Raw genomic sequence first — 12,064 nt, forward strand, 5'->3', positions numbered from 1 at the left:
AATAAATATGTATACTATACATATATAAGATAACATATATACTATAACACACACACACACACACACACACATATATACCAGATAACTTAGTATAAGTAAAACATATAATATGAAGTACTTTAAAAAGTCAGGTGAAATTTTGCTATTTGTGAACAATCATATTTTAAAGGTTCTAGGGGAGCTGTCTGTGAAAAGGACTTCTAGGGATGTGGAACTATTGGTTGTTCTTAATGAAACTGTAAGCTCTTTGAGGATGGGGATGGTTTTGTTTTTGTCTTTGTATCTCTAATGCCTAGCACATATCATAGGCATTTTATTTTATTTTATTTTATTTTTTAAAGTTTATTTCTCTATTTAATTAATTTAGAATATTTTTCCATAGTTACATGAATCATGTTCTTTTCCTCCCCTCCTCCCACCCTGCTCCCATAGCCAATGAGCCATAGGCATTTAATTCATGTTGGTTGAATAAATATGGCAGCTCAGAGCTGGGGTGAGACTTTAGGATCCACAAACAATTGCTCCATAAGAGAAATACCAAAGAGTTGAAGAATTAGTCTCGGGTAGGAAGAGGACAAAATGCTTTTCAAATGATTCCTGACATGGACTGTGCTGTGACCTGATGATGCTGAAGTGAAGTGACAAACTCTTTGATTTCTGGGTCTTCCAGTCCCTGAAAGCTCCATTTTTTTTTTATGGAATGCAAGTTCATGGAGCACTCTCCAGCCTAAGCCTTACATAAGAAACGCTGCTTTTATGGGAAAGTAATTCTGGCAGCCACGACCAAAATATAATCTGTTAAATGCTGACAAATGGTGGGCAAAAATAGATGGAGTAGATCTTGTTATAACAGGAATTAATTTGGTTTCACCACATTATACTCTGGGTGAAAAGCACAGGATCTCATCACAGAGAATATACAAATTCGGAGGGATGTCAGGTCTCTGAAAGATGAGCCCCTATTTTTCTTTCATTGCCCTGCCCAGGGCATCATGTGTTCAAAGCTTCCACAGAATTATTGGGCTAAGCATGAGGGGTGTGGGGACACCCAGCCCTCTATGAACCGGTAGGAGCTACACATAAAATGCTGAGCTCAAGGCTTTACTGGAAAACGTTTCAGCAAGCCGATGAGGGTCCTAAGGGAAGACGATGATAGTTGGATATTTGAGGAGGGAAGAATAAAATTCTTGTTACTGATTCTAGCATTGTGTCTTCTAAAAATTAATAGAATCATTAGTGTGTGTATGTTCAGCAAGGACCTCCACTACCCTTGATCAAGGCAGAAAACACAGCTACGGCGCCATGTTCTCATCTTCCTCTAGTGACAATTTGTAACCAGAAACCTTAAGCACAGCTAAAATGCTGATGCTGATTTGTGATGGTAATAGCAATGGATGGAGAAAATGAAAGCCTTGTTGGTGAAAGCTCTTACCGTAGCTTTGCAGAGCTGGATATGATATTCTTTTAATTTATTCAACCACCATTTACCAAGTGTGCCCTGGGGCTAGGCTCTGTGGCAGGTTGTTGGGTCTGGATTCATGATTTCAGCAGTTTAGGGAAATCCTGGTATGGAGACTTCCTTCGACAATTCATCAATTATAGCATTGTCTAGGGCCCTAAGGGTCTAATGGACAGTCCATGGGCATGCAGCCAAGATGTATGGGATGTATAGAGTCTTCCTGACTTCTGGCCAGCCTTCTAGCTATTTGTCATGTTGCTTCTCACTACTATCCAAAGAGGACAGTGGAAGAGTCACTGCCTTCAGGCAGCTGAACATGTATCGAGAAGTGAGCCTACTTTAATTTTACTGATGGAGAAACAGAGAAATGGAGAGGTAAATGACTTGTTCAAAGTTTCATGTTTAGCGTGTTGAAGAGCTAGACTGGCAACCCCAGTCATCTGATTCCTATAGCCCACTGCTTTGGCTCTGTTTGTAGGGCTATTTTGAGGACTGAATGAGAAAATATAGGCAGAGTGCTTTGTAATTACAAAGAAATTTAAAAATTAATTATAAAAAAATAATAAAAATTGATGATAATTTTTTAAAAAGGAAAATTTAAATAATGATGAAGAGTAAGTAATTATTATTAATAATGAAACAATTCAACTTCTGGCATCAAAAAATCTGATAACACAATAGATAGCAAAAATATTCTTTTGAAAAGATGGCAAAACTTAAATTCCACTTTGGAAAAGTAGTGGGCTGAGAGGAAAACAAACCTTTCATGTTTAGGGAAAAGATAATACACAATGGCCAAATTATTATGGTCTAAAAATTCCCCCAATTGCACTTAAATTAAAAGAAACAATTAATTTCAATTAATTACTGCTGAAACGAAGCTGCATTGTAGTAGGCAGAACCTCCCCCAAAGCAGCCATATAATGATGTGTGTGCCTGTTTTAGAAAGCAGTTGGGGAAGTACAAGCCTAATGAAACACATCAATTAAGGACCAAATTAATGAGGAAACTTTAATGGACTTTAAGGCCTCTGAAATTCCAATCTATCAAATTTACCACCTTTAATCTGAATTAGCTCTCCATATCAATCCTCATTTAAACTAAGTCTCTAGCCATGGAAGAGTATCCTCCATTCATAAGAACTAGCTTTTTTTTTCCCTTTTCACTGATTTGCAACCAGCATCATGGCTAAAGGTTTCTCAATGATTATTTCTTCCAATTCCCAAAAATTACAATCCCAATAAAGATCCTATACAATCTTTTGTATGATGTCCTAGGCATCACATAGAACACAGCTGTAGAATCTCAGAATGTTAGAGACCATCTATAGAGACCTTTATAGAGGAGGGGAAAAAACTTGTCAAGCCAGTGGATTGGTACCAGGAAACAGGGCAGTTTCTTTACCGAAGGAGTGTACCAGAAGAGGACGAAGCCAGAGAGAGAAGAGATTCTTACCTTAACGAACAAGGCTCCCTTTGAAGAAAAGGCATCGGTCCCTTCTCCGTTGGGATAACAGTGATAGACAGCATCCATAATTGGGTAGCGGCTGGCAAAGAGGAGGCCACTGTTCAGGATCTTACAGGGACAGGAGCAGCAGCAACCGTAGATCCCGACATCATACAGAATGTATTCAAAATATTGATGGAGCTGGTCTTTCAATTTCCCTGCTGCTCTTTTGTCAAACACTTCCTGCAAGCATAAGAAGTCCAAGTTGGCAGGGAAGAAGGCAGAGATCTCATGGTCAAAGATCTCATCCGTATGCTTCTTTTTTCTCAGAGAGGTCTTCTTGAGCATGGAAGTCTTTTGGAGCAATTTGTTGTTAACAGAACTTTGGTCCACTGTGTTCTCCCCAATCCGGACTTTCACCAGTGACTCCCTCGAAGCAGTGTAGCTGTCTAAGCTTCCAGCGTCCCCTTCCTTCGGCTTATGGTTGGGCGTCTGGCCCTTCTGGCCCTCTGCTTTATTCTCCAGCAGCGTCTCCATGTGGCAGTCGCCGCCTCCATCAGCTTCTGGGTCAGAGAGCTGGCCTCCATCCTCTCCGCCGATCCGGATGATACAGGCATTGTCTTCGCCTTCGTGAAAGTCGCCCCCCGTTTTGGGGTTCTTGTTCTCTTCGCTGTTGTTCGGACTCCCGTTGTCGCCCTTGTACTCCATGGATGTCGTTCTCTTGATGCCCACGTTGACGGTTTTGTTGGGACCATCGCTGCCCTGGGGGGAAGCCAGACTGCTGAAGCTTGCAGCGCTGATAGAGGTGTTTGTTGGAGAGTCTATGTATATTTTGATCTGGGGTCTACTGGCCCCATTTCGGATTCTCTGCCCAATTTCTTTGGCCCGGGTTTGTGTGTTGGAAAGATTGTTCACTCTCGCCATGCATTCAGGGAGGAGACAGACATTGGCAGTGCCAAAACAGAAACTTTTCCCAGGGCCTGTGGCCTTCCATTCATTAAGGAGTATGGCACCACTGGCCTGATTCTTGTCTTCCAGCCTCGAGTAGATGTATGGTTGCCTACATAACTGGAGAGGGTTCCACAAAAGGAATCCAAATATGGCACTGGGTATTGACAGAGTACAGAGGGCCAAGTAAATGGGGGTGGTGAAGATGATGCGGATGAACCAGCACAGAGACCACTTTTGGCCCTTTTCATTGGTAATTGGTAACCAGGAGGCTATGAGTCTGTCCATAAGCCAATAAAATGGGCAGATCAGAGCCCAGGAGAAGCGATGCAGAATGGACAGACAGCAGCAGGGAAATGGGGAAGTGTGTAAAACCATTGCAACTCAGTTGTCACGCCCTGTTGAAGCCCTACTACATGATGTCCGAGACGATGAGCGGTCCAAGCTGGTGTGTTGAGGGTGGGGTGGGGTGGGGGGAAAGGGTCGTCGGTGCCGGATTTGCTAATGAAAGTCGTCACCTCCAAAAGAGAAGATGGGCAACCGGACCACAGAAAAGGGGTCTACCGCTCCGTTCTTTGGGCCTCCGCAATCCTCCAAGGTCAGTCATTGTTCATTGCAGGGGGCCATACTGTGCTGCGGAGATGGCCTGGAGGAAAGCTGTGGAGATAAAAAAATGAATTTTGTTCTTAATGTTTATTAAGTAGCTGTCTGAAAAGCCACACAGAAAAAGCAGCGAGCTTTTAAAAATGTCATTTTAAAAGTCTGCATTTAATCGATTCCCTGAGCATTTCTTAATGGACTTTGGCTTATCAAGGCTTCTCTTTAATTTCTATTCATTCACTGGTCCACTTCAAAAAGGGAAAAAAAACCAAAAACCTACCAAGTCCCATGGACTAAAAATATTCTGACTGATGAGATGTGGGCTCTCGGGATTGACACTTGTGAGTTCTGTGTTTTTTGTGGGCCCCAAAATCTGATTGAAATGTCACAGTCAAATCATTTATTTTCCATTCTCTCCATTCTCAGCATGAATAGCTTAATCATGTGACATCTGCTAGCTTTCTGGTTTGCTTTAAAGCAACTTTACATATAATATCCAATCACTTAAACAAGGATCATTTAGATTGAGAATTTAGAGGTTCACCTAGTGTATAAATCCCTTCTTTCAAAGGGGAAGAATATGAGGTCTACAGAGGAGAAATAACTTGCTGAAAGTCATACAGGGAATAAGAAGCAAAATTAGGAATTGCACTCAGATCTTGATTCCAAAGCCATCATTTCATACTATATATTATACTATCTCCCTAAATTTTTAATTGATCTTAAAATGACTAAGAGTTCTTGGATGAGCAGATTGGTGGTACATTCATGGGGAGGACACACTGTAAAAAATGTGGAGATGTTAAAATGGTGAATTATTTCTATACTAAGTCAATATATATTTAATTATATGGAATCAGTGATATTAGTGATTATGTTTTAGTGATATCATTAATATTGGTCATTTCAGTCAAGTTCCAAGAAATTCAAGGAAGGGTCCAGGGGAACATGGCAGAGCAGGTCAGAAATGAGAAGTGTATTAAACTAGCTTCTACTCCCACACCTACCTCCATAGATTCAATGACTTTCTGGAAGGAACTACAACCAGAACAAGTGACGATATTGAACAGTTTGAAAGGAAATTTCCTAATTAGATGTGTTCCCTGCCCCATTACGCCTCACCCCATTAAGTGTACAACAATGATTCAGAAGATCTAGGTTTGAATTCTGGCTCCAACAATATATCACTTTGGGAGAGTCATGGATGCCCCCATTCTAGGCTTCCATTTTCTCCTTTGTAAAATGAAGGCTTGAACCAGATGATCTCCACTAGCCCTTCAAATTTTTAATTCTATGATGGCAGTTATATATTATGCACTCTCCTCGGGCTTTTCCAACTCACCTACTTTTAAAGGGCACCCCAAAAGTCTAAGTATAGGTTTTTTAAGCTTGTATATTTATAAAAATACATAAATATGATCATAAAGAATCTGTGATTCTATGAATTAGATAATTATGTTTAATAGATATCATTGAGATTTTGTAGATGGGACTCATACCTGGAATTTGGCTCTAGAAGGGTCTATTTTATTTCAAATGAGCAGAATAAAATAGAATAAAAGTTTGTGGATGTATGTGTGAGGAGATGGAATAATATTGTAAGTTAAAAGGAAAGGTGACCCATTCCATGACTAATCCACATTATGACATATGCCTTTCTGGGTGTTCTTCTCTGTATGCTCTCTACCTTTCCAATACCTTTCTTAGACTGGGGAGCCTAGGGTTAAATAATATGCCAGACATGTGCTAATTCAGGGACTGTTGCCTTCTTATTCCTAGAAGCTATGCTTTTCTTGCTGCACCTGGGACTACATTCGCTTTCTTGGCTATTGCATCACACCGCTGATTTGTACAAAGCCTGATGTCCACTAAAGCCCCAAGATCATTTTCAGACAGATTGCTGCCTAGCCAAGCCTCCCCCATTCTGGATCTGTGATGTCTGAGTCATCAATGATTCTTAGAAAGATCTTATACAATGAGAGATGTTGTAGAATTGGAGAAGGGCCAATTTTTTTTCCTTCTGATTTTTAAAACAAGGAAGACAGTGATAGGCCAAAATTTCCTGGCAGAATTCAAGGACATTTAATATTAAAGGGCTGATTTGTAAGCACTTAGAAAAGGAAGTAGTTATCATTAAATACTAGCATGGCTTCATCCAAAGCAGACCATGACAGACAAACCATTTCCTTCTTTGACAGGGCACCTGAACTTATAGATATGGGGCATGTTGTAGAGTCAGCATGGCACAGCGAAGAGTTAAACTTGGAGTTTGAAGAGACCTGGGTTCAAATTTTATACCTCATTCTTAAAAAAACTGAGACAACAAGCACGTCACCTAACTTCTGATCTTCAACTTTCTCATCTGTAAAAATGGGTTTGTGGGGCTTAAAGGGAAATAAAAATGTAAAGTATTTTGCAAAAATTAAAGCAATATATGTGTCTAGCTGCTATAATATGACATAATATACTTAGATTTCTGCAAGAATTTGTCATGCTGTATTTTAGGAGTACTAGATTCCATTGAGAGATGGAACTCCCAGTAGGGAGACTCTCCTGACCTATGTAAACTCCCAAATGTACAACTTACAGATTTGCAGACTTAGCTGTGCTACTAAGAAATTAAGGGTGCTTTGCTCACAGTCATACACTGTGCATCAGAGATGCCTCTAATGTGATCATCGTATTTGTCCAATGGACAGCTTAGGGAGATAGTGGCTTCTCCCCTCTATCTATCTCTAATCAGAGATCATAGATGCTAGACCAGATGGCCAAAGTGAGATCTACAAGTTGGAAAAGATCCCAATTTTGATTTTATCCCTTAAAACTCATGTGAGCTCCCTACTATTTATATGCAAAAGCAAAAAAGAATTAGATTTACCATTCAGCTGGTGGATGGCATTTGTAATGTTTCATTAGACATTCAGATGAAAGACTGTTCCAGTACCAGGATCACAAAGGTAAAAGGGAGGAATTGCACTTTTAGGTCTTATTTTGGATCCTGAATTGATGTTTCTGGTTGATTTAAATGATTCAAGAATCTGCTTAGGATATCTTAAAGCATTGGGGTCAAAGAACGAAGAGAAATGAAGATTCTCCCAAGCACCCTTCTCATGTGATTAGACTGACCCAGTGACTGTGCACCAGCTTTTAAAGAAATGTCGCCATGAGGGGGAAGATGTGCTATAAATGGATCGTGAGATCTGCTGCATAGATCTAGCGTTGAGAGGGACCTCCAGGACTATCTAGGTGGCTCAGTACCTAGAACCTTGAATTTAGAGTTAGGAAGATGAGTTTAAATCCTAACTCAGGCACTTAATTAGCTTTATTAGCTGTTACTGTTATCTAATTCAATCCCTACATTTGACAAATGAGGATAGCTCGCTAGGGAAAAGACTATTTCCTTTTGCCTACCCCATAAGAGGCAATGCAGGGGCAGCTAGGTGGCACAGTGGATGGAGCACCAGGCCTGTAGTCAGGAGGACCTAGGTTCAAATCTGACCTTCGACACTTAGCTGTATGACCCTGGACAAACCACTTAACTCTCTTTGTGTAGCCCTTGCCCTTCTGTCATAGAGCTGTTATTAAGACAGAAAGTAAGAATTAAAAAAAGAGGCAATATACCAGAACTCTATCATATTAACTGATGAGTAGAAAATTCCAGATAACTTAATTTCTTATTTTCTTATCTTCCTAAGCACAGGGAGGCATCTGAAACAATGAATCTTGGCAAATCTAGAAAACCTGACAGGATTAGGCTTCCTTCCAACTACTATCTCAGGTTTAAACTTGCAAAGACCTGGAGAAAAAGTTTCCTGAGCCAAGGCTGGGTAGTTCTTCTAGGACCACATGCGCCTTTATATTGTCATTTGGAAGACAGACTCTTGGAGAGCAGGGTTGCATGATTCATTTTTCTATAACAGCATTTGCTGCTTTTCATATAGTAGGTGCTCTATTGAATGGTTTTAAACTACCACAGAGGTATAGAAGGCAGAGAAGATGGGGAACCTATAAACTCTCATGTGACAGAGGAGCCCCGAGGCTACCAGGAACCCTACTGGTTCCCATATGGCAACAGAGACCTGGCTAAGCAAATATGGTGAAAATGACAATCCTTCCTAAATTACTTGACCTATTCAGTGCCATCCTAATCAAACTACCTCAAAATTATTTCATAGAACTAGAAAAAACAACATCAAAGTTCATCTGGAAGAACAAAAGGCCAACAACATCAAGGGGAAAAAATATGAAGGAAGGAGATCTGGCTGTACCAGATCCCAAACTATACTGCAAAGTAGTAATCATCAACATAATCTGGTACTGGCTAAGTGATTGAGCGGTGGATCAATGGAACAGACTATGTAATCAACACACTGTGTTAATGTCCATAATAACTTAGTATGCAATAAACCCAAAGAGCTAAGCTTTTGGGGAAAGAATTCACTCGCTGTCAAAAACTGGAAAAAATGTGAAGCAATATGGCAGAGATTATGTATGAACCAACATCTCACACCATATATCAGGATAAAGTAAAAATGGATACTTGATCTAGAAATAAAGGGCGACACCATAAACAAGTTAGGGGAGTGTGGAGAAATTTACCTGTCAGACTTATGAATAAGGGGAGAATTTAGGACCAAACAAGATATAGAGAACATTATGAAAAATGGAATAGATAATTTTGATTACATTACACTAAAAAACATTTTTTTTGTACAAATAAAGCCAATGCAACCAACAATTGAAGGGAAACAACAAATCTGGGAAAAAATTTTATACCAAGTGTTTCTAACAAAAGTCTCATTTCTCAAATATATAGAAAACTGAGTCAAATTTATAAGGATACAAATTTATAAGAATACAAAGCATTCTTCAGTCCAAAAATGGTCAAAGGATATACACATACAGTTCTCAGAGGAAATTATTAAAACTATTTGTAGTATTACAAAAAATGCTCCAAATCACTATTGACTGGAGAAATGCAAATTTAGGCAGTTCTCAGATACCGTCTCACACATATCAGATGTCCCAAAAGAAAAATAATAGATGTTGGAGGAGATGTGTGAAAATTAGGACACTAATACACTGTTGGTATCGCTGTGAACTGATACCACCATTCCGGAGAACAAAATGGAACCAGGCTCCAAGGGCTACAAAAGTATGCATACTCTTTGACCCAGCAATACCATTACTGGCTCTGTATCCAAAGAGATCAGAAAGAAGGGCAAAAGGCTTATGTGTACCAAAGTGTTTTTAGCAACTCTTTTTTGTGGTGGCAAAGGATTGGAAACTGAGAGGTTGTCCATCACCTGGGGAATTGATGAACAAGTTGTGGCATATGGTTTTAATGGAAAACCATTGTGTCATAAGGAATAACAAATAGGATGAGTTCAGAGAAACCTGGAAAGACTTATATGAATGGATGCAAAGTGAAGCGAGTAGAAGTGGGAGACCAATATGTATGGCAACCAGAAATATTATATGATGATCACTTGTGAAGGACTAAACCATTATCAGCAAAGCAAGTTTCCAAGATAACTACAAGGAACTCATGATGAAATTGCCAAAGAAAAAATGTCCAAAGAATGCCATCTTTCATTATATTTCCTTTGTGAGATTTCTATTGTATGTGGGATATGTGACTTCTATCACACCATGAGCAATATGATAATATATATTTCATGAAAGCACAAGTGTAACCTATACCAGACTATTTACTGCCTGAAAGAGGTGAGTGTGGGGAGGGAGAAAATCTGAATTTTAAAATGTGAAATACAATTGCCAAAAAGAGTTTCTATATGTAACAGAAAAAACAAAAGAAAGAAAGAAAGAAAGAAAGAAAGAAAGAAAGAAAGAAAGAAAGAAAGAAAGAAAGAAAGAAAGAAAGAAAGAAAGAAAGAAAAGAGTGGCTGGTCATTTATCTGGTGAAAGGGAAAGGATGTATCAGGTGGCATCTTAAGTTCCCCTTCAGCTCTAGGATTCTGTAATTCTATCACAGAACCAAAGGACCATAGCTAGAGTTGCGTGTTTTAGCTCAGGGTACAACATTTTAAAAGGGTCCCTGGTGACTAGAAGGTGTCTATAGGAGAGTAACCGTGACGATGAGAGGACTGGAACCACTGTCATATGAGGATTAGAAGAAGGGATATTTAGCCTCGAGAAGACTTTAAGGGGCTATGACAGCTGTCTTCCAATATTTGAAGGGCTGTCATATGGAGGAAATATTAGAATTATGGCATGTGGCTCTAAGAGAGTTGGAGAAAAGCCAATTATGCCATTACAGCAAGATAGGTTTTTGTCTCAACATAACAGAAACTTCCTAACAATTGTTCAGTCATTTTTCTTGTGTCTGGCTTGGTGACCCTTTTTGGGGTTTTCTTGACAAAGTTCCTGGGGTGGTTTGCCATTTCCTCCTGCAGCTCCTTTTACAGATGAGGAAACTAAACAAATAGGGCAAAGGGAATTACCCAGGATCACACAGCTTGTAAGTGTCTGAGGCCAGATTTAAACTCAAGAAGATGAATTTTCCTGACTCCACACCTGGCACTCTATCCCTTCTAACCACTAAAGCTGCACAAATAGGAGTTAGTCCGATGATGAATAACAGTTTTTGGCCATCTGCTTGTGGTGAATTAAAGGCCTGGCGTTTGGTTCTAGGCCTGATGTCTTTTGCTTGAGCTGGTCTTCCAAGTAGTGTCAGTCATCTGTCATCACAGGGACCTGAGAGGCCTTTCCACCAGTTAAATACCAATAATGTGATTTCACCAATGTGGAGACACAGGAGAGATTAGAGGGAATTTTGGGAAATACTAAGGACTTCTGGGGAATGCAGTCAAAGGTTCAAAATCTCCATTTATACAAAGTACATTGTGACTTGAGCCCCCATTTACTGTGTCCTCAAAAACCTCACCCCAGGTTGTTTAGGTGAACATAAAAAAGGGTTGTAAAAGTCTTCAGGTTTCCTAACTCTCCTCCTCTACTCCTGAATCCCTATAATTTGTATACTTGATATGGCTTCATCATTTTTTTTCTTCCCCTTTTGGAAACTCATATGAGAAAGCTGAGGCCATGAGAGTTTAAGTAACTTATCCAGGGTTACAGTCAGTAAGTGCCTGAGGCAGGATTGGAACTCACTTCTTCTGATGCCATGTCCTGCCCCCCATCCACTGGACCACATTAAATAACCTAAATACCTAAGCGGCTTCCCTTTGAGATATATGATGTATTTGGTACATCCCCACTACTTGTGACTCGTGTTATTGGGCAAGCGATTTCATCCCCCTTGGCTTCAGGCGAAGGAGGAGAAGCTTAGACCATCACACGCTGAGGTCTTTTCTAGCTCCCAGTCTTATGATCTGCCATCTTATTTGACTCAGAGCACTTCATTATTGCTGTGATTACATAGTATAAATATTCTTACCACCCTTTTATGGCTGACACAACTGAGCCTGAGAAGTTAAGCTATTTGCCCAAGGTTACCCATCCAACTGGTGGCACACCTCAGAGTTTCCTGACCGGCTTCCAGTCCAGCATTCTGCCCACTACTTCACACGCCCCAGGGCGAGGGCTTGCATTTGGCAGAAGTGGGAGGACTGACGCTTTGGGGTCTCCCTG

General features: G+C 40.1%; 1 protein-coding gene across 4 annotated transcripts in view; it reads right to left on the bottom strand.

Moving 5' to 3' along the window:
* SMPD3 (sphingomyelin phosphodiesterase 3) overlaps window positions 1-12,064 on the bottom strand; it is a 288,206-nt gene that overhangs the window by 31,753 nt on the left and 244,389 nt on the right. For all 4 annotated transcript variants that reach the window (XM_016427761.2, XM_056810121.1, XM_016427762.2 and 1 more), the window contains exon 4: window positions 2,915-4,510. In XM_016427761.2, coding sequence (XP_016283247.2) covers window positions 2,915-4,231 — 1,317 coding nt within the window. In that variant the 5' untranslated portion in view covers window positions 4,232-4,510. The remainder of the gene's footprint in view (window positions 1-2,914; window positions 4,511-12,064) is intronic.

The sequence above is a fragment of the Monodelphis domestica genome, chromosome 1 (genome assembly GCF_027887165.1).
Source record: "Monodelphis domestica isolate mMonDom1 chromosome 1, mMonDom1.pri, whole genome shotgun sequence".
Lineage (NCBI taxonomy): Eukaryota > Metazoa > Chordata > Mammalia > Didelphimorphia > Didelphidae > Monodelphis > Monodelphis domestica.